The following is a 22824-nucleotide window of genomic DNA, read 5'->3' as shown; positions in this document are numbered from 1 at the left end:
CTCTAGAGCACAGGCTCAGTAGTTCTGGCACATGGGTCTAGTTGCCCTGTGGCATGTGGAATCTCACCAGATCATGGATCAAACCTGTGTCCTCTGCTTTGGCAGGCGGATTCTTAACCACTGGACCATCAGGGAAGTCTGTTTTTCCCTTTCTTAACAGGAGAGTTACATATAGATGTATCTCTTACTTTCCCACAGAAACATAAATAACCTGATTGGTTTGTTGATTCTGATTTTCTATCAGCTTAGCTGGGAGTATTCAAATATCTTTCTGCTCACAGTTTCTGTGGCATATGATATCAAGAACTTAACAATTTGTGGAAGAATTAGGTCACCCATTTTTCATCCCCAAAATTCATTTACTCCTAATAATTTAAAAGAAAACTATTCGCCACCATCTATTAGATAGATGGTGGCGATAACCCTATATGCAAAACAGAAAAAGAGACACAGAAATACAGAACAGACTTTTGAACTCTGGGGGAGAACGTGAGGGTGGGATGTTTTGAAAGAACAGCATGTATATTATCTATGGTGAAACGGACCACCAGCCCAGGTGGGATACATGAGTCAGGTGCTCGGGCCTGGTGCACTGGGAGGACCCTGAGGAGTCGGGTGGGGAGGGAGGTGGGAGGGGGGATCGGGATGGGGAATACATGTAACTATATGGCTGATTCATGTCAATGTATGACAAAACCCACTGAAATGTTGTAAAGTGATTGGCCTCCAACTAATAAAATAATATTAAAAAAAAAAAAAAAAAAAGAAAACTATTCAAGATCTTAAGTAGGGATGACTTTCAGAGAAATATCACTCATCTCTATTGTCTCTGCTTGAACAAAAAGTCTATAATAGTGTACCACTACTTCATTTTTGCTTTGTATGTTTGTACCTGGAGGTATAATATTTTTTCAGCTAAGTTCATTGGGAACCATCTATAACTGAGATAATATTATATTGATGACAGAACTTTTTATAATACAAATTCTACCCATACATGTATGGTTAAGTTTTGCCTCTTCTTTACAGGTTCTCTGAATCCATTTGAAGGGCACTCAGACTAAAAAAAAAAAACTGAGATAATTGGAATTTGAATAATGATCAAATATTTGATGATATTAAGAAATTATTGGAACTTCCCTGGTGGTACGTGGCTAAGACTCCACACTTCTAATGCAGGGGTCCTGGTTTGATCACTGGTCGGGAAACTAAACCCCACATGCCACAACTAAAAGATCCCACATGCTACAACTAAGACCCAGCACAGCCAAATAAATAATTTTAAAATAATTATTATCTTTAAAGCATGTAATGGTAATATAGTTATGATTTTTAAAGAATACTTTTATCTTATAGACACACCCTAAAATATTTATGGATGAAATTATGTGATGTCTGGAATTTGCTTCAAAATAATATGGCTAGGTGGAGGAATCATTGAAATAAGATTGACGATGAGTTAATAATTATTGAAGCTAAGCCGTGGATACCTGGAGGTTCATTCATCTGTTAACACATTTAAACCTCTTTGAAATTTTCAACAATGAAAAGTTAAAGAGTAAAATAGGAAACTCAGAGACTAAACCTTGATAGCTAATAGAACGTAAGAGCTCCTTGCAGTTTAGGGCTATTTATATTTATCTTTGTATCTCTGAAACCTAGGACAGTATCAGATACATAGTAGTCACTCAATTTGTTTAAATGACTAAATATCAGCTCTTTATAAGAAGATCTTGTATTGGACTTACAGGGTACTTCTTACTCCATGTAATTGCAATTCACAGTCAGATGCCACTCATTAAAACTAATTTGAAGATGGGGGGAAAAAGGCATCTTGTTTAAGTTAAGGACAAACTTAAATTACAGAATATTTTTGAAATATGCCTTTATTGTTTTCATGTAAATACAGTAATAAAGAACATCTAAAAAAATAAAGAACATCTACTAGCAATGTTTTAGAGGTCAGGACCTGATTTAACAAATAGATTAGACTAATTTAGGGGAAAAAAGGCCTAATTCAGTGGAAAGAGTCAGAGAATTGAGTTCTAGTTTCAGCTATTTCACTAACTTCTGGTTTACTTTAGACAATAACAACTTATTTGACTTCTGTAAGCTTTATTTTCTTATTAAATAAAAGAAGATGAACTGGAAAATTTCTAAAGTTCTATCCTCTTCTAAAAATCTTATGGTTTTAAAGTACAGTATCTACTTAAGTATTAACAATTTGTGTGCTAAAACTTTTTAAAGCAGTTTATCTCTTACATAGACTGTTCATTCCTTTCCATATCCTCACTCTTACTTGTACTGTTTATTTGCTTTAATGACCCCTCATAGATTCTTTTATATAGTCACTGAATTAGATAGTGAAAAAGTCAACTTTAGCTCAGCTTAAATTCAGATTAATGAAATTTATGTTAGAAGTTGCTTTGTATAAAGTAGATGTCTACTGTTTATCCCTTAGAAAGTGGCTAGTTTTCTTGAAGCACAGTCTGCATTGTATAATATTAGACATTCTCCTGATAAGACTAGTCTTACAGTATATTCTACCCTACTTAGTATAAACTTCTTTAGTTGAGTTAGCCAATACTTCCATATTTAATCCTTTGTTTAAACATAATGGGATGTTTTTCTCTATTAAAATTTATGTACCCCACCTAAGGAAACTTAGGGCTTCCCTGGTGACTCAGATGGTAAAGAATCTGCCTGCAATGTGGTAGACCTGGGTTTGATCTCTGGGTTGGGAAGATCCTCTGGAGGAGGGCATGGCAATCCATTCCAGTATTCTTGCCTGGAGAATCTCCATGGACAGAGGAGCCTGGCAGACCACAGTCGCAAAGACCATGGGGTCGCAAAGAGGCAGACACGACTGAGCAACTAAGCACAGCACACAAGGAAGCTTAACAAAGGATCCAAAGGCTTGAGTAGTAGTAATCTTGACATTGTCATTGCATGACCTTAGACAAATCATCCCCAATTTCCAGATCTGTTTTCTCATCTATAAAATTAAGGTTATGAATAAGTGATTTTTAAACTGTATTCCTTAGAAACCTGGAAATTCTGTGGCACTGCTCAGGGACTTCCAGAAACTGAGGCTCTAGGCCTCTGCCCACGAATGGTTCAACCAGAGCAGCTATACTTCTATCTCTTCTTACATATTAGAGTTTTATAAAATTTTATCTGAAACACAGGTTCTAGTTTCCCCTCTTCAAAAAAAAAAAAAAGTCGAAAAACACAGAGATCACTACCTGCTCTCAAATTCTATGACTCTGTAATATAAAACTTTATCAGTCATTGAAATCCTTTGCTTAAGAATAGGTGTAAGTCTTCATTCTGCACTCAACCAAGACTCGACTCGCTTTCTTTTCTTCGCCGATGCTGCTCATCTGAAGGGAACCCCTGGACTCCGCCGGGGCTGGATCCCGGATGCAGAGTCAACCATTTAGATTTCTGAGAGACTGATCCGGCATGTCTCAGTTCCCTGATGACCCGATGCCTCTGCTTTCTCAGCCAAAAAGGAAAAAGGGGTCCTCCCCCTCCTCCAGCATGGAAACTCCAAAGAAATCAAGCACAGACAACACCAGAGACTCCAGATGAATATCCACATGAATCTACCACTAAGCAGATTCAGGGCTATCCTTGAGAGACCAGGCATGATCTATCCCTGTATCCTGTAGAAAACGCACAACACGAGCCACTCGACAGGCTGCTCTCCCAACCTGGGGACAAATCATGAACATCTGTCACCCAGCTCAAGATATAGCTTCGTCGACAGGACATGCTCCTACTCCTGAAAAGGTTTTCATAGCTATCCTTGCTCTGCTTGCTTGTCAGGCAGTCCTGTCTGCTCTCAGCTGAGGTTCTGCAAGCACTTGTGTCTGAAGGTGTATTCCTGATGGATCCGTAGAGAGATGTACTCCCTGTACCCCTCCCCATCCACCATCTTGTGCTTCTCAACTTTTTGACTGTTAGAAATAAGACTGCTCTGAACATTCAGGTTTGTCCTAGGTGACTAAGCAGCCAGTGCACACCAGGAAGACAGCACCTCATGGAAACCACAGGAAATCCCACTATGTCAACAAAGACTGCCCCCCAGGGTTACATCTCAGGCTGGCTGACCCTGCTAGTCCATTAGGAACACAGGGACTGTGGTGAAGCACACAACTCATTCCCCTATCCTCCAGTGCCAACAACCTCAATGAGAGACCTTGGGAACTGGATGGGTAGGCATAATTACTCAGGGTTTCCTCCAAGAGCCTGGAAGCTTGTGGTAGCTATTCATGGAAACGAATTCCACCATGGTCTCAACTGTGAGGAGACACCCAAAGGAGCTTCTGCCAGGAAAACAGGATGAGAAGAAATTTGTGAGGGTGCATGTTGAGAAGCCCTGTGCACATGAGGCTCACACACCACTGGGCAAGCTGCACCCCTTCCTTCCTGGGAATACTAGTCAGTCGCAGGTGGTCATTTCCTTCTTGGGGTCATCCCACACAACCCAAAGCATGCATTTGTCTGCCTCATCCACATCACCATGTTAAAACTGAAGCCTGGGTATTACATCTGGGGAGGTGACAATTAGTCCTCGAATTGAAACAAGACAGTGCCAAGTAGAGCCAGAGCAAGTGTATGTATTCAGTGCATTCTCACAGTTGAGGACAGGGGTTTTAGACTGGAGACTAGAAAACTGAGGAGAGCTAGATGAAGACTGAGAAAAGGAGGTGGGATGGAAAAGGTTTCTCATAAGTGGCCCAGAATTGAATGGCCTTCAAGGTGCATTTCCTCCTACCAGTTGTAGGAGGAATGGGAAATTATTCTCATTTCCATAGCCTAATTATCATGGATGGATTTGAGGCAAGAAAACAAAAAGTAGATAATAATGTAACGTGAGACAGACTCGAAGGAAAGGCTGAAACCTGGCTGTGAGGCAAGGTTTGGAGGAGACACACTCTGCCTGCCATGTGGCCCATCTGTGTTGATGTAGAGAGATGAGGATGGCAGGTGAGTTTGGCGGGCTCTTTTGGATGATGAAAAATGCCTCATTTCTCCCAGCAAATCAACTGAGCTGCTCCCCATCCACCCTCAGAGGTTTCAGGATGAGGCTTTGTGATGCCAAGGCTGGGGGAAGGCTGCCATTGGCTGGAGAATGGATTTACTGACCTCATAATCGTAAGGGTGTGGTCCCCTACATATAGGGGTGTTCAGGGGCCCTGGAGCAGACCACTGGGAGTCTTCAAAATGACCAGGGTTGCCTCACTGGCCCTGCCCAGAGGGGGGAGCCATGGCCTCCGAGGAGCTGTATGAGGTTGAAAGGATCGTTGACAAGAGGCAAAACAAGACAGGGAAGATGGAGTATTTGGTTCGGTGGAAAGGCTGCAGCAGGGAGGACGCCACCTGGGAGCCAGAGCAGCACCTGGTGAACTGCGAGGAGTGCATCCACGACTTCAACCAGCACCACACCGAGAAGCAGAAGGAGGGCACCCTCACTAGAGCCAAGCGGACCTCCCCAAACAACGGCCAGAAGCAGATCTCCAGATCCACCAACAGCAGCTTCTCCAAGGCCGCCCCCAAGGCCCTAGTGGTGGGCAAGGAGCGCGAGGCCAAGAGCAACCCGCTGTTTACCGCCAGCCAGAAGTTCCAGAAGAGCTCCACGCAGGGCCTAGCCACCTACAAGAACATGGACCTGGCCTGGTCGGGCAACAGGATTCTCGTGCCCAAGAGCCCCATAAAGACTGGGACTGTGCTGGACAGCTTTCAGGACGAGAGCTCCAAGAATCTGGACCCCATGGAGCAGGGGCCGGAAGACACAGCGGCCCCAGAGGCGGCAGCCGAGAAGCGGATCGGGGCCCTACTGAGCCCGGGGGCGGAGCCGGTGAGCATGGGGAGCCAGCCCTGGATACACCCATTGTTGCCACGAGCGTCGGGCTCTGTGAAGGCCGCCATGGCCACGGGGCTGGCCGTGAAAGGGAATGGCACGTCCCAGTTGGTGGACGCGCTGACGGCCAATTGCACGAGCCCCCTGCAGACATCAGTCATGGGAGTGAAAGGTGGGAAGAAGTTCATCAAGGACAGGCGAGACCAGCCCTTTGACAAGCAGCTGCACTTCAGTGTGCGGCAGAGGGACAGCACCTACAGGTGCTGGGACATTGTGGTCCGGAAGCAGGACAGCTTCACCCACATCCTGCTGTCCACCAAGTCATCCGAGAACAACTCGCTGAACCCGGAGGTGATGAAGGAGCTGCAGAGCGCACTGAGCATGGCCAACGCCGACGACAGCAAGCTGGTGTTGCTCAGTGCCGTGGGCAGCGTCTTCTGCTGCGGCCTGGACTTCCTCTACTTCATCCGCTCCTGCCAGATGACCGCAAGAGGGAGAGCACCAGGATGGCCGAGGCCATCAGAAACTTCGTGAACACCTTCATCCAGTTCAAGAAGCCTATTGTCGTAGCTGTGAATGGCCTGGCCATTGGGCTAGGAGCATCCATCCTGCCTCTCTGTGATGTGGTCTGGGCCAACGAAAAGGCATGGTTCCAGACGCCCTATACCACCTTTGGACAGAGTCCAGACGGCTGTTCCACCGTCATGTTCCCCAAGATTATGGGAGGAGCATCTGCCAACGAAATGCTGCTCAGAGGGTGGAAGCTAACGGCACAGGAGGCGTGCAGCAAAGGGCTGGTCTTCCAGGTGTTCTGGCCTGGGACCTTCACCCAGGAAGTCATGGTTCGCATCAAGGAGCTCGCCTCTTGCAACCCCGTCGTGCTGGAGGAATCCAAGGCCCTTGTGCGCTGCAACATGAGGCTGGAGCTGGAGCGGGCCAACGAGCGGGAGTGTGAGGTGCTCAAGAAGATATGGGGCTCCGCGCAGGGCATGGACTCCATGCTCAAGTACCTGAAGAGCAAGATCGACGAGTTCTGACTGTCCGGCCACCCAACCTCACCAGGGCGCGCGGCGCCAGACCTCACGGCCTGGGCCAAGCTCGTACCGAGCTCCCTCTAGGAAGCAGGACTTGAGACAGACAAGCTATTTATTGCCAAGGAGTTCTGAAGTACTGTAACTTTAAAATAAATAACTACAAAACTCAAAAAACAAAAAAACAAAACAAAACAAAAGAATAGGTGTAGAGGGGGAAGAGAGAAAAAAAATATGAGGACATTGGGGCTGAGGAACAGTATCCTATAATGGGGAAAAACAGTATAAAATGATAGATTGCCACCTTGAGCAACAAACTTCACAATTTTGCATTTTCTTTGAGAAGCTCTCAGGCACAAATAGAGTCTCTTTGATAGTTTTCTGTAGTAAAGCTTTTGAACAGCAGGAAAATACTTTTCTTTATTTTTTAGGAAGAATGAAATGAATAGACTTTTGACTTACTTCAGTACAGGTAAATATCTCCTTAATTATTTTCACTCTTTCATCTTGCCTCTATCCTCTATTAATATATATATTCTCCAAGTATATTGAGCACACTGTTTCAGGCTTCATGTTTGAGTTTAGCTTCATGTTTTTACAAACATTTGTGACAGCAGTATACCTAGTTTCTTTATTCACAAGCAGAGAAAAGTTTGCCGTCACTAGCATTCATCTCCAAATGTGATTTCAACTCTGTTTTTAATTACAGTTTTAAAAAAGACATTTCTGTTTTTTCCTTCCTCCCTCCCTACCTTCCATCTCTGTTTCCACTTGATTCTAACCTAGAAATTGAATAGGTAAAAAAGGATCAAAACAAAAATACTCTGAACCCCACTAATTTTCATGACCTCTGCATCAAATTCAGATTGTTTACTCTGTTATTTTGAGGCTGTCCATCCATCTGTCCAAGTCTGTGTCATCTCCTCTGTATACTAATAATTCCTCCCTGCCCACTTCATTCAGCTAACTTCTTAGCTCCATTGAATTCCTTTTTCCAACTCCATGCTTTCTTTCTTGCTGTTGGCTTTTGCCTAATAGGTCTTCCGATTTCTACTGCCCATGTACCTATTTGGGCTTCCCTCGTGGCTCAGTAGTAAAGAATCTGACTGCAGTGCAGGAGATGTGGGTTCAATCCCCGGGTCAGGAATATCCCCCAGAGAAGGAAATGGCAACCCACTCCAGTATTCTTGGCTAGGAAATCCCATGGACAGAGGAGCCTGGTGGGCTACAGTCCATGGGGTCACGAAAGAGTTGGGCATGACTTAGCGACTAAATAACAACAATGTGCCAATTTCCTTAAGTCTAAAATACACCAAAAACTCCATATCTTAAAAATTCTATCCCATTTATTACAGTAGTTCACTTTTATACCTCAAATATCTGTCAACAGGTTGTTAAATGTAACAAAGCAGTATAGAAACCCCAGCTTTTCAAAAGAGGAATGTCTACTGTTGGCATTCTTCTCTCTCAGAAGGGCACAAGGGTATGTAATAAATGCTTTCTGATGATGACTACAGATTTTGGTTCTGTACTTTGCTTGCTGTAGGAGTTCAATAAGTAAATATTATGCCAACCTATCAGTACTCTTCCAATCCTCAATCTCCATTTCAGTATTTTATTTTTTATTTTTATTTATTTATTTTTTTTTAACTTTTTATTTTTCAGTGGGTTTTGTCATACATTGATATGAATCAGCCATAGAGTTACACGAATTCCCCATCCTGGTCCCCCATCCCACCTCCCTCTCCACCCGATTCCTCTGGGTCTTCCCAGCCCACCTGGCCCGAACACTTGACTCATGCTTCCCACCTGGGCTGGTGATCTGTTTCACCACAGATAATATATATGCTGTTCTTTCGAAACATCCCACCCTCACCTTCTCCCACAGAGTTCAAAAGTCTGTTCTGTACTTCTGCGTCTCTTCTTCTGCCCTGCATATAGGGCCATCGTTACCATCTTTCTAAATCATTTCAGTATTTTAAATGATTATTTCTATTCTTTTTTTCCTTACACGTAAATCATATCTTTCTACCTCAGGTGGTGAATGATTGCTCTAATTAAAAATCTCTCCAAAGATGTGTGTGTTCTCCAAAGTTTGAATTAACAGTTTCTAAGAGCTTGGTAATGCTTTTTGTCATTTTAATTATTTTGGTATGCACTCATGCACACACTGAAAAAGAACTTTCTAAATCCAGGCTCATGTCTGACTGTTTTTAAAGCAAGATTAACAACTTTGTTAGAGTATAAAGTAAAAGACCTCAATATCAGATTTTTCTGTTTGATGCAGCACTCCTGCACCTTCCTCAGTTATTTGAAGGAGGAGCCTGGCCTTTAATCTCTAAGATTAACGAAGCTCATTGGTTTCGAAAAACAGGTAAAAGGAAATTCTGTGGCTAAGCAAAATATTGTGGGGTGATAGAATCAGACAGATTCAAATTCTAGCTCTTAAATTTATAGCTATGGGTATAAGGATAACTTGCTTAATCTCAGTTTTACTATTAAAAATGGGGAACCATGTACTCACTGTTAGTTTTCTTCATTTTCTATTGAAATGAATCTAGGAATAAAATAATGAATTAGAACCGCAGTTCTCCAAAGTTATGTTCCTAAACTTGGTCTAGAATGCCCAGTTTATCTCTAAATGTGAATCATGAAAAATAAACTACATGCAACAATATGAATGAATCTCACAAAAATAATGTTGAGCAAAAGAAGCCAGATGTTATGTATATACTGCATGGATCCATTTATATATAGTAAGAAACAAAAAGCTGGCCAAGTAATTTACAGTGTTAGAACTCAGGATAGTGGTTACCCTTGAAGGGAGTAGTACTTGAAGAGAGTACGTGGAATTGCTTCTGGGTTTCTGGTAATGATGAAGATCTTCTTTGACCTGGATTAGTTACATGAATATATATACTTTATGAAAATTCATCAAGTTATACAGTTATGAGTTATGTAATTTACTTTATGTAGATTCTATTTATAAAATTTACACTCCAGTGATAAGTAAGCAAGAGCAATTAAGCATCAGTATCATAAGGTTAACTGGTTCTTCATGAACCTTTTTCTGCTTTATGGGGTTTACTGGGTCTCTAGGAGAAAAGGGAATAAATACAGCACTCTGGCTTCTGGGAAACTTATGTGTATAATGGAAAATAGAAAACATTTAAATTATAGATAGATTTAATGACTTTGATGTTTTGCAAGTTTGAAAAGTTATTTCTCAATACCTGTTTTACTGAATTTTAATTTTGATTTTTCAAGATAAAGATCATGCTGAATGTTGCCTAATGGGGACGTCCACAGCTTTATGAAACATGTGAATCTTTCCATCAGTTTTCCTCAACCTTTGATTCTAATATACCTGTTCTTTGTTGAATTTTAACTTTCTTTCACCAACTGAAGTTGATGAACTCTTCAATGTGATCCTCATTTTTTAGATGGATTCGTGTCAACTAAGAATTTATTGTATATCCCTGATTTTAAAAAAATTCAACACTATTTCCATTAGTCATTGTCCTAAAATTAAAGATTGGAAGTGATAGAAGTGTCTAAGTTTACCTGAAAAAAATTTGTCTAAAAACCTAAAGTTAGCTTTTTTTAACCCTTGAGAAACCCCACATTAGTATGTTAATATTATGGATGTGGAGATTATAATGGTACAGATTAAACAGTGAATTTTCATAATTATGTTATTTCTTGTTAATGTTCAGCTTGGAACTTGGCTATGCAATGTGAGAAAGATCCACTGTCAATGAGAGAGTTTTTTGTATTTTCTTATAAGGTAAGTCTCTTCTAACAAGTATCTCATGTATGAACCAGAGCAAGGATATGACCACTATGGCTATAGTCAAGGGCTAAGTATAGAGTGAGATTGGCTTTTAATCTAGGAACTCTTAATATACGTTTAAGCAGGAATGACCTAAGGAGAATTTGATCCCTAGAGGATATAATATGAGAACATGAGGTAGATCTCCCCATACCACAGTATCACAAACAACCATCCTGGAGTGTAAAGTTCTACCATAAGAGACTTACTCCTTTATCTTTGAAGGAATTTCAGTCTCTAAAAGTCCTACATAAAGATATAACTATTTTTAGAAGGAAATACTCTTAAGTTGTAAATTACCGAAACATTAGGAACAGTTCTGGGTATAAGTCTATAGGAATATAGAATAGGTATCCGGGGACAACAGGAGGTTAAAAGGGTGCTAAGAAGTTTAGATCTGCTTTATAATTTTTCTGAGAGCAAGCTCTATGTATCAGGACTTGAATTTGTTTTGCAATTATAAGCATTTAAAAATAGTCATTAGCCTGCAAGGTAGAGGTTAAATGAAAGAAAAAGGAACAAGCATTGATGAGAGGGCGAAAGCAGGGGTGGTAAAGAATATCCCTCATACACATTCAGGAGTATGAAATCTGTTATGTTGAGATAGATTAAATGTTTTAGAACTGGAAAAAACTATATAGGTAATCTAGCACAGCTCCTTCACCTTATATTTGAGTTACCTGAGCTGTAGAGATTGGGTGTCTTGAAATGCTCTTTAGTTAAATGATGGTGATGATTATGATCACTAAATATTTGGGGAGAATAAAAAATAATGTTTGAAAATTTAGGTATAATTGCCATTTTAATGAGGTAAAATAAATGTTTTAGCTTTGACATTTGTGATAGCACTAGAATTCCATGTTAGAATCCTAAGTAGCCTAGAATTTTATTGTAGTACAATGCTGGGAGGTTATTTTCTGAGGTTAATTTGTGCTTTCATTTGCCAGTATAACTTGGCTAGAGTGGCCTACAAACTCTGTTGATCTTGTGTATAATATGTATACACACATAAAAGGAAAACAAAAGTTTTGCCAAAAATGTCTACCCTGAGTGTTAATTCTTTTTCTTTTTTTTTTTACTTTTAAAACCAGTTTTAGGTTTACAACAAAATTGACAGGAAGGTACAGAAATTCCCCATATATCCCCTCCCCACACATGCATAGCCATTATTAACTGAGTGATACCTTTTTAAAAAAAAAAAAACCAAGGACGAAATGCATTGACACATCATAATTACCAAAGTCCACAGTTCACCATAGGGTTCGCTTTAATAAGTGCGTAGTATTGCATATTCTGTGGGTTTAGACAAAAGTACAGTGACATATATCCATCATTATAATGTGATACACAGTATTTCACTGCTCATAAAACTTCTGTACCCTATGTATTCATCTCCCCTCTCCCCCCAAACTCCTGGCAACTATTGATCTTTTAAAGGTCTCCATAGTTTTATCTTTTCCAGAATGGCATGCAGTTGCAATCTATTTTTTCTTTTTTTTTCCTTGGAAAGAGAGGTTAAAAGTCTTTATGAGACCATCCATGGCCCACTCATGTGTGTACCTCACCAGCTCTAGATGGCACACTTCTCCATTAAATACTGTAGGTTTTCTTCCAGTATTGAGCCCCACTGGTCCTACCAGCAACCATGTGGAGCTACAGTGGAGCATGTGTTTGGATATTTGTTCATAGAAAGGTCACAAGTTTTGTGCCCCTTGTCACAATGAACCCAGATTCCTGTTGGATGTGTTATAAACAGAGGAGCCATTTCTTCAGGCCCCCTACTCTAAGCACACCCCATGGGAGATTTTTTCCTAAAGCTAGAGTACAAGGTTTAATGATGAGGTTATCCTAATGCCTGTCAAGATTTGACATTGTCTTTCAGCCATGAACAATATAGGTACTAATTTCAGCTCTATTCAGTGCAAAGGGAAAATCTTATTTGCCAGGGGAAAAATCACTTAGAAATTACAACATAAGCCAAGAAGTAAATCACTAGGTAAAGATACAGGGCCAAATGACAGTACTTGTCACTGGGAAAGACAGGAAAATTGTGAAGAAATGAAGCTTTTTAATCTCTCGAAAAGTGCTAAAAAATGGAAAGTAATATAAAATTAAAACCATAAATCAGTGTTATAACCTATATCATTTTTAAGGTGAGATGTGGTTTTCCAGCTGAATTTTGTCATTCAGACAGGATGTTGCTGATTTTCATTCTGATTGTTTGTGTTCACCTGGCAGAATTCTCCCTATTCATTGATGTTCTGGTTATTTCTTATCAGCTGTCCCAGTTTTGTCCTTCCGATCAAGTAATTCTGATTGCACAGAAAACATGTTTACTCATGGCAGCTGCAGTTGATCTAGAGCAAGGGAGAAAAGCTTCAACAGCTTTGGAACAGGTAATGTGCAACCTTTAAAGAAAATATAAGCATTCAGTGTGCTGTTTGGTATGTTTGCCTTCCTTCTTGCAATTCTTTTTGATTCTCTTTTTAGAATCTTTTCCTCCATTCTGGCAATATCTTGATTTCAAAGATTTGTAATTCCTTTCTAAGGAAAGGTCATATTTGGCTTAGCCTCTTCTTTTAAAACGCCCCTTGCCATGGACCACTCTTTGTGAATCTGCTTTTAAATATTCTTTATCTTCATCATCTCCCTGTGATCACAAGTGGTCCATAGGTTGTTTGTTCTACTTCTGTTTCCTTTCACACATTCTCTAAGGAAACACGTTTACTTCCTCAGCATTTTTTTTCCATTTGGCTGTGTTGGGTCCTTAGCTGCAACATATAGGATCTTTCGTTGTGGTGCATGAACTCTCTAGGTGTGGCATGCACTTCAGTAGTTGTGGCACACAGACTTAGTTGCTCTTCAGCATGTGGGGCCTCAATTCCCCAACAAGGGATCAAACCACATTCCCTGCATTGCAGGGCAAATTCTTAAACCACTGGACCACCAGGGAAGTTCCATTTCCACAGTTTTGTTAGCCGTCTGTAATTATTTAGCTGACTTGTTTATTTTCACAGACTGGTTCCAAATTGGGAAAGGAGTACATCAGGCTGTATATTGTCACCCTGATATTTCATTTATATGCAGAGTACATCATGCAAAATTCTGGGCTGGGTGAAGCACAAGCTAGAATCGAGATTGCCGGGAGAAATATCAGTAACCTCAGCTGCCTGCAGTGAGGGAGATCTGGGTTCGATCCCTGGGTTGGGAAGGTCCCCTGGAGAAGGAAATGTTGACCCACTCCAGTATTCTTGGCTAAGAAATCCCATGGGCAGAGGAGCCTGGTAGGCTATAGTCCATGGGATTGCAAAGAGTTACACACAACTGAGCAACTTCACTTCAGATACGCAGATGACACCACCCTTATGGCAGAAAGTGAAGAACTAAAGAGCCTCTTGATGAAAGTGAAAAACGAGAGTGAAGAAGTTGGCTTACAACTCAACATTCAAAAAACTAAGATTATGGCATCCGGTCCCATCACTTCATGGCAAATAGGGAAACAATGGAAACAGTGACAGACTTTATTTTCTTGGGCTCCAAAATCACTGCTGATGGTGACTGCAGTCATGAAATTAAAAGACTCTCGCTCCTTGGAAGAAAAGCTATAATCAACCTCAACAGCATTTACTGAACTATTTAATGTCACTCAATTGCATTTGTTTTCTTTGACCCACATTCTTGAATATTTTATCATACAGTTCAGTTCAGTTCAGTCACTCAGTCATGTCCGACGCTTTGTGACCCCATGGACTGCAGCATGCCAGGCTTCCCAGCAAGCAGGGTGACAATATACAGCCTTGACGTACTCCTTTTCTTATTTGGAACCAGTCTGTTGTTCCATGTCCAGTTCTAACTGTTGCTTCCTGACCTGCATACAGGCTTCTCAAGAGGTAGGTCAGGTGGTCTGGTATTCCCATCTCTTTCGGAATTTTCCACAGTTTATTGTGATCCACATTAACTCAGTTTTATCAAGAAAACAAAATATCTACTTTTGCCTAAATTCCACTCTCAACTTAAACCTTACACCTTTTAAGGAGATAACAACATCAAATCTCACTTTCCCATATACCAGAATATTCACTGATTTGTCTTTAGTTCTTTACCTTCCTTCTTTCAAGCTAGGGAAGTTGTCACCAAATTGGACTTCTAACATGTTTGTATGATTTTAACTTCTAGATCTCTGCTTTTTTCTCTTATCTAGTCAAAGAAAACATCCTAATTTCCCATACTTGCCAGCTTCTTTTCTTTCCAATTGGTACAAAATCCTTCTTGCTGCTTATTCTGTTCCTTCTGTTAATATGTTCTTTTTTTTTTCTTTTTTTTTTTCCAAAACCATAAAAGAACATATTTACTTGAATACGAAAAAAAAATATGTTCTTTTATATGATTCTTCACATCTGAAACAAGCTCTCAATAGATCTCTGCCAACATATTTTCTTTCCTTTCTTTTCCTTTGTTGAGTTCAACTCAAGAAAACATGTGAGTACCAAGCACTCTGCTAGTTACTAGAGATAAAGAATATAATGTCTTTGTCCTGAGTAGTAAAGGGACCTCTTTTTAGAAATTTTCGATAAAGAAGATGAAAAAAAAATCTGCAAGCCTAAGAGCAAAACCAAAAGAACTGTTTTGCTTCTTCATAAGTAAGGGTGTTGTCAAACTGAAATTCATTCCAAACAAACTGAAATGTCAGGGTTTGGAGCAGAGAAAGGCTTATTACAAGGGCCATGCCCTTATTACAAGGGCCATTCTTCTTTACAAGAAGAATGAGTGGCTCGTGCTCAGAAGACGTGAACTCCCCAGTGGGTTTCAGGGAAGTTTTTATAGGCAACATTTGGGGAGGTGGCACTGCAGAGTGCGTAGCTCTTCTCTGATTAGCTAGTGGTGAAGTAATAGAAGGGTCATCATCTCAGTCTGGTATCAGCCTTCTGGTTCCAACCAGTCTGGGGTTCACATGCTTGTCCTCAGCCTAAGGTTATCATCCTCCACCTGGATAGAGGCCTTAATTCCTGTAGAAGAACTAATCTTGTTCCACTGTAGACAGAGTACATACTTTGTCTGACTTCAAGTTATTTTAAATGTATTTGAAGTTTATGTTGTGGTCTGACATATGGTCTGTCCTGGATAAAGTGCCATGTGTGCTTGAGAAAGAATGTATTTTCTTCTTGGGTTGATGAAATGGTCTATGTATATCTTTTAGGTATAAAAATAAACTACACATAGTTTTACACAGTATTTTAAAATAAGAAAAGAAAGAAGAAATGTATTATCAGTGCACTTTGTTTTTTCATTTGTATTCAAATTGCTATCGGTGTCACTTGCTTTCAGTCTGAAGAACTTCTCTTAGCATTTTTATAAATGGTTCTGCTAGCAAAAAGATGCAACTTTTTTTAATCTGGGAATTTCTTTATTTTACTTTCAATTCTGAGAGAGAATTTTGCTGGGTGTTAGATTCTCGGTTGCCTATTTTCTTTCATCACATTGAATATGTTATCCCACTGCCTTTTTAATCAGTATTCTATATTTCCTGACATTGTCATCTTGCCTTGCTTTTGTAAGTGTCTAATTGTTTTAACATATTTGAAACAACTGCTTTGAAACCTGTGTCTGCTAAGTTCCAATATTGTACCTTTCAAAAGTCAGTTCCTCTTGCCTACTTTATTCCTGTGTATGGGTCATACTTTCTTGTTTCTTTTCATATTTTATAATTCTTTGTTGAAAACTGAACATTTTGCATAGTATTTTGAAATATCTTTGGGTATTGATTCTCCCTCTCTGGGACTTGTTAATATGTGCTTGTTTGTTTGATTAATGACTTGTCTGGGCTAGTTCAGTGCAGTCTTATTTCTGCAGCAGTATAGTAGTATAGAGCTTCTAATGTTATTCCTCAGAGATCACAGTCTTTGCCTTTGCAGTCACCATGACCCCTCCCCTGGAAAGGAATGAAAGTAGTTTTAGCAGGGTTATTTTTGAGTATCTCTTTCCATGATCACCCTGTTAAGCTTCTGAGTGGTCTTCTATTGGTATCATACACAGGTGTAAGTCTTGATGAATTACTAGGTGACTGGTGTGTGTGTGTGTGTGTGTGTGTGTGTGTGTGTGTGTGTGCGCGCGCGCGTGCGTGCACGTTTGAAAATACTCTGGTATAAATTGCTCCACAGTCTGCTCTAGGTGACTGGGGTGTGTGTGTGTGTGTGTGTGTGTGTGTGTGTGTGTGTGTGTGTGCGCGTGCGCGTGCACGTTTGAAAATACTCTGGTATAAATTGCTCCACAGTCTGCTCTAGGTGACTGGTGTGTGTGTGTGTGTGTGTGTGTGTGTGTGTGTGTGTGTGTGTGTGTGTGTGTGTGTGTGTGTGTGTGCGTGCACGTTTGAAAATACTCTGGTATAAATTGCTCCACAGTCTGCTCCAGTTAACGTAAGGCCCCTTTGAAGGGTTAAGTAATCTTAGTTTTCTTTTCCCCTTAGTTCTCTCTGTAAACTTGTATTCTACTGTTTAGCTTGTGATTATCACTGAGTTACTAGCTTCCTCTTAATTGCCCACACCAAAATCTTCACTTTTTTTTTTATAGTGCCTTTAGACTTGAACTTCCCCAAGTTCTATTTGAATAAATGTCAGTCTCCTTAGGGTGACTACAGAGCTCACTCTTCTAGTGACTTTCCTCTCCTCCTAAGCAGAAATTCTGTACACTACTTTGGAGCTAGAGGCAGGGACCATGACCCATTTGTATCAGAGTGACAATACAGCTCTGTAAGTCAGGGTCTAGCAAAAGTCGTAGTCCCTAACATTCTTGGCTTACCTCTTCCAACATGGAAACTCTCTTATACGGAAGCTAAGGTGAGGGCAATTGTGACACAGTATTTTCAACCTGCAGTGCTTGGGGGGACTGGGTAGAAGAAGAGAGTGCCAGGCTTCTTAATTGTGCTTGTTTATGATAGAACTCGGGCTTCCCTGGTAGCTCAGCTGGTAAAGAATCTGACTGCAGTGCAGGAGACCCTGGTTCAATTCCTGGGTCAGAAAGTTCCCCTGGAGAAGGGATAGGCTACTCATTCTAGTATTCTTGCCTGGAGAGTCCCCATAACAGAGCCTGGCAGGCTAGAGTCCATAGGGTCACAAAGAGTCACACATGATTGAGCAACTAAGCACAGGACATAATAGAATTCATGCAATACAGATCTTGGGGAGGGGAATGAGAAGTCCTGGCAACATGTCCCTTATGGTCATCCCTAGCCTGGAAGCTGAGGATATAGTGAGCCCTATCTTCTTGGTTATACCCACCTAAAGTGCACTTACATCATACTGAACTGGGGAACAGAGTTGGCCAGATCATGGCTCAGCTGCTACAGGTAATCACTGTTCTTACTGAGACTTTAGTAGATTTCCTGGAATAGATGCTTCCCCATTGGCTATTAATATATGCCGTTAGGGCAGTTTTCTGAGACTTTACATGATCGTGTTTTATCATTTTCACCAGTTGTGGTACTTTTGCTGGGAAGAGGATCTATAGATCTCCTCATATCACCATTCTGGAAGCAGTTTTCTTCTGTCCTAGATTATTTTAAAAAATTGATAATACTCAAGATTTTCTGTTTAATCCTCAATTTCCTGTAAGTTAAGTGATTATGCTATGCATGTTAAACAGTGCTGTTATGTCAATTGTACCTCAATAAAACTAGGGAGAGAAAAGGAAAGGAAAAAAAATAGAGGCTAATATTTATATATAAATCCAAAAATATTCAGTTTATACTTCCATTTTTCTAGTTTAATTTTTTACTGCTTTTAATGATATGATTTTTATTTGCTTAAAGTTTTGTTTGGTTGAGACTAATTTTCTCTTTACTTTTTTACCAAACAGACCTGCTTACTAAATCGTGCACTTGATCTGATATGTAAATGCAGAGACGTCTGGAATCTCCTGAAAACAACAGGTACAGTGGGACTGGGAATATGGTAACATGGTTATAAAGGTGGCTTCGGATCTGAATAACCTAGTCTTTTATCAACAGAAATTTGTGCCACTGAAATACTTGATAATCAGCCAAATGATCCTTTAAGAACTATCTTTTCCCCACTCTATGTTTGTATTTTGTATTTTAAATCTTTGACACGCTACTTACAGTAAGAATTTTTTTTTAATATTTATTTATTTACTTGGTTGTGCCAAGTCTTAGCTGCAGCATGCAGGATCGTCATTTGTGGCATATGGGATCTAGTTCCCTGACAAGAGATCAAACCTGAGCCCCGTGCACTGGAAGCAAAGAGTCTTAGCCACTGGACCACCAGGGGAAGTCCGAAGAATATATTTTATCTTGATTTACATTGTAGTATTGAGTATAAAAATAGGACCATCATTGTTCAATATGATTTTATTGCTCTTAGGTCACTGGATTTGATATCTAATTTAAACAAATTTTGACTTTGACTAAATGTAGGATACAAAATCTTCCAAACCACAATTATATCAGATACTGTGTTAGCATTTTGTAATGAAATAATCTGTGTAGTAGTAAACCATTTGAAGTATATAGTAGCTTGCTGTGGTTTCCTAATTAAGGATGGTATTATTAGATAGATTTTATTATATTGTGTCCATCTATTCCTGTTTTAGTTAGAATTTTTTAAAAATCTATACATACTGAATTGAATTTCATGCCTTTTATTTTTTATTAATTAATTTATTTTTGGCTACACTGGATCTTTATTGCTTTGCACGGGCTTTCTCTAGTTATGATAAGCGGAGGCTACTCTTTGTTACAGTACACAGGCTCTTATTTCAGTAGCTTCTGTTGATGTGGAGTACAGTCTATAGGCGTGCAGGTTTCAGTTGTTGCAACACACAGGCTTAGTAGTTGCAGTATTCGGGCTTTAGGGTGCATGGGCTTCAGTACTTGCAGCACTCAGGCTCAGTAGTTGCTGCCCATGGGCTCTAGAGCTCAGGCTCAGTAGTTGTGGGGCACAGGCTTAACTGCTCTGTGGCATTTGGGATCTTCCCAGACCAGGTATTGAACTTATGTCTGCTACATAGGCAGGTGGAGTCTAATCCACTGTGCCACCAGGGAAGTCCCAAATTACATGCCTTTTAAGCTTCTCTAGAGATCATCAGTGGAGAAGGCAATGGCAGCCCACTCCAATACTCTTGCCTGGAAAATCCCACGGACAGAGGAGCCTGGTAGGCTGCAGTCCATGGGGTCGCTAAGAGTCGGACACAACTGAGCGACTTCACTTTCACTTTCCACTTTCATGCATTAGAGAAGGAAATGGCAACCCACTCCAGTGTTCTTGCCTGGAGAATCCCAGGGACGGGGGAACCTGGTGGGCTGCTGTCTATGGGGTCGCACAGAGTCGGACACGCCTGAAGTGACTTAGCAGCAGCAGTAGCAGCAGAGATCATCACATGGTTTTTCTCTTTTGAAGTATTAATATATTAAATTATAATAATAATAGATTTCCTAAAATTAAGTCATCACTGGATTTCTGGAATTATCCATTTGGTCATGGTGTATTATTATTTTTAAAAATGGTGAATTTGGTTTCCTAATATTTAAAAATTATTGGGCTGTCATTTTATGTGTATATTCATGATATCTTTGATGAATGTTTATATCAAACTATAGGAATTATAAGAAAGAACGTAAACATATAAAATTTAATTCACCTATCTCAATCTATGGCAGGCATTTAGAAGAATGAAAACAATAAAAAGAAAGGAGAGAAAATACCTAAATAACTTACTCAATATGGAAAATTTAATAAAAATATACCAGATAGCCTGAAAATATACTTTATAGCCTGATAACAGAAAACTAATTTTCTTTTCACATGCCCTTTGAACATTTACAGAATTAATCACAAGAAAAACCTGAATGAAAAAAAAAAACCTGAATAAATTCTAAAACATAAAAGTAAAACAGATAGCATTATCTGACCACAATGCTTCACAATGCAGTAAAACTAGAAATATAATAATGGAATTAGGAAACAGAATCCTTTACCACTTGGACATTTTAAAAAACAAAAATAACTATGGAATGAATATCTGGGCTTCCCTGCTGGCTCAGTGGTAAAGACTGCCTGCCAAAGCAGGAGACTTGGATTTGATCCCTGTGTCGGGAAGATCCCCTGGAAAAGGAAATGGCAACCCCACTCCAGTATTCTTGCCTGGAAAATTCCATGGATAGAGGAGCCTGGCAGGCTACAGTTCATTGAGTTGCAAAAGAGTTGGACTTGGCTTAGCGACTAAACAACAGCAGCAGCAATATGAAATATCTAGAAAATGATACTTAGAATACCTCATAACAGAATCTAAATTACTAAAGTAATGCTCAGAGTGAAATTCATACCTTTAGTGCCTTTTATTTAAAAAGTATGTCAGAATGCTGGCTGTCTACTGAAAATCAGTTTCTTCATTCTAGGAACACAGATAGATTCCCTTTATACAGCTATATCTATCTATGTCATTAGAGACTTACAAATTTAAACAATGAGATACCACTACACACTTATTAGAATGACAAAAATTCAAAACACTGACAACACCAAATGCCTGTGAATATGTGGAACAACAGGAATTCTCATTCATTGCTGACAGGAATGCAACATGGTATAGCCACTTTGAAGGACAGCTTGGCAATTTCTTACAAAACTAAACATACTCTTGCTGTACATTCCAGCAGTGGTGCTCCCTGTTATTTATACAAATAAATGGAAAACTTATGTCCATGAAAAGACCTGCAGATGGATGTTGCTATAAACATCACAGTTAGTCACAATTACTAAAACTTGGAAGCGACCAAGATACCATTCAGTAGGTGAATAGTCAAATAAACTGTGGAATGTCCAAACAATGAAATATTGTTCAGAACTAAGAGGAAATGAGCTATTAAACTATGAAAGGACATGAAGGAGACTCAAATGCATATTACTAAGTGAAAGAAGCCAATCTGAAAAGGCCGCATACTATATGATTCCAACTATATGACATTACAAAAAAGACAAAACTATGAAGACAATAAAAAGATCTTTGGTTGTCAGCATGAATTGAGGAGGGAGGAATAAATAGATAAAACACAGGAAACTTTTAGGGCAGTGGAACTATTCTATATGATACTACAGTGGTATATACATGTTATTATACATTTGCCAAAATCTGTAGAATGTACAATGCCAAGAGTGAATCCTAATGTAACATGGAATTTGGGTAAAAATGATGTGTTAATGTAGATTCACTGATTGTAACAAATGTACCAGTATGGTGCAGGATGTCAGTAGTGGGAGAAGTTGTGTGCAGTGGGGGATAGGGTATATATGGGAATTCTCTATACTTTCCACTCAATTTTGCTGTGAACCTAAAACTGTTTAAAAGAATGGCTATTATTGAAAAGACAAAGGATATGTGGAGAAAAGGGAATTCTTTTTGCACTGTTGATGGGAATGTAAACTGGTACAGCCACTATGGAAAACAATGTACACATTCCTCAAAAAAGCAAAAATAGAGCAACCATCTCCAAAAACCCCAGTACCGAGTATATATCTAAAGGAAATGAAATCACTATTGCAAAAAGGCATCTGCATCCCCGTGTTCATATCTCACAATAGTCAAGACATGGAAATAGTCTAAGTATTCATTGAGGGATGAATGAATAAAGAAAATATGACATACATATATGTGTGTGTATATATATATGTATATGTATGCACACACACACAATGAACTATTTGGCCTTATAAAAGAAAGAAACCCTGCCATTTGTAACAACATGGATGAATACCTGGAGGATATTATGCTGAGTGAAATAAGACAGAAAAACACAAGTACTGTATGACCTAACTTATATGTGGAATCTTCCAAAAAAAAAAAAAAATCTCATAGAAACAGAAAAGATTGTTGGTTGCCAGGAGCAGGGGTATGGGGGAACATGTGATGGTGGTCAAAGGGTACAAACTTCTAGATATAGGATGAATAAGTTTTGAGAGACCTAATGTACACCATGGTGACTGTAGTTAACAATACTGAAAGTTGCCAAGAGGGTAAATCTTAAAATGTTCTCACCCCACACACACACAAACACAGATGGCAACTATACAAAGTAATGGATA

At 39.7% G+C, this 22824-nt stretch overlaps 1 protein-coding gene, 1 non-coding gene and 1 pseudogene across 2 annotated transcripts in view; 2 read left to right on the top strand and 1 right to left on the bottom strand.

Moving 5' to 3' along the window:
* TEX11 (testis expressed 11) overlaps positions 1–22824 on the top strand; it is a 254826-nt gene that overhangs the window by 180640 nt on the left and 51362 nt on the right. Inside the window, exons 21-25 of the mRNA XM_065915873.1 lie at positions 7332–7372; positions 9188–9274; positions 10617–10687; positions 13012–13128; positions 18584–18656. Of these exons, the coding sequence (XP_065771945.1) occupies positions 7332–7372; positions 9188–9274; positions 10617–10687; positions 13012–13128; positions 18584–18656 (389 nt within the window). The remainder of the gene's footprint in view (positions 1–7331; positions 7373–9187; positions 9275–10616; positions 10688–13011; positions 13129–18583; positions 18657–22824) is intronic.
* On the top strand, positions 5276–6906 carry LOC136154166 (chromodomain Y-like protein pseudogene; annotated as a pseudogene).
* Positions 12398–12528, bottom strand: LOC136154980 (small nucleolar RNA SNORA11). Its single transcript, XR_010660674.1, has one exon. It is a non-coding gene; the product is annotated as a small nucleolar RNA SNORA11 (small nucleolar RNA).

Source organism: Muntiacus reevesi, chromosome X (assembly GCF_963930625.1).
Source record: "Muntiacus reevesi chromosome X, mMunRee1.1, whole genome shotgun sequence".
Classification (NCBI taxonomy): Eukaryota; Metazoa; Chordata; class Mammalia; order Artiodactyla; family Cervidae; genus Muntiacus; species Muntiacus reevesi.
This window is presented reverse-complemented; position numbering and strand designations above follow the sequence as displayed.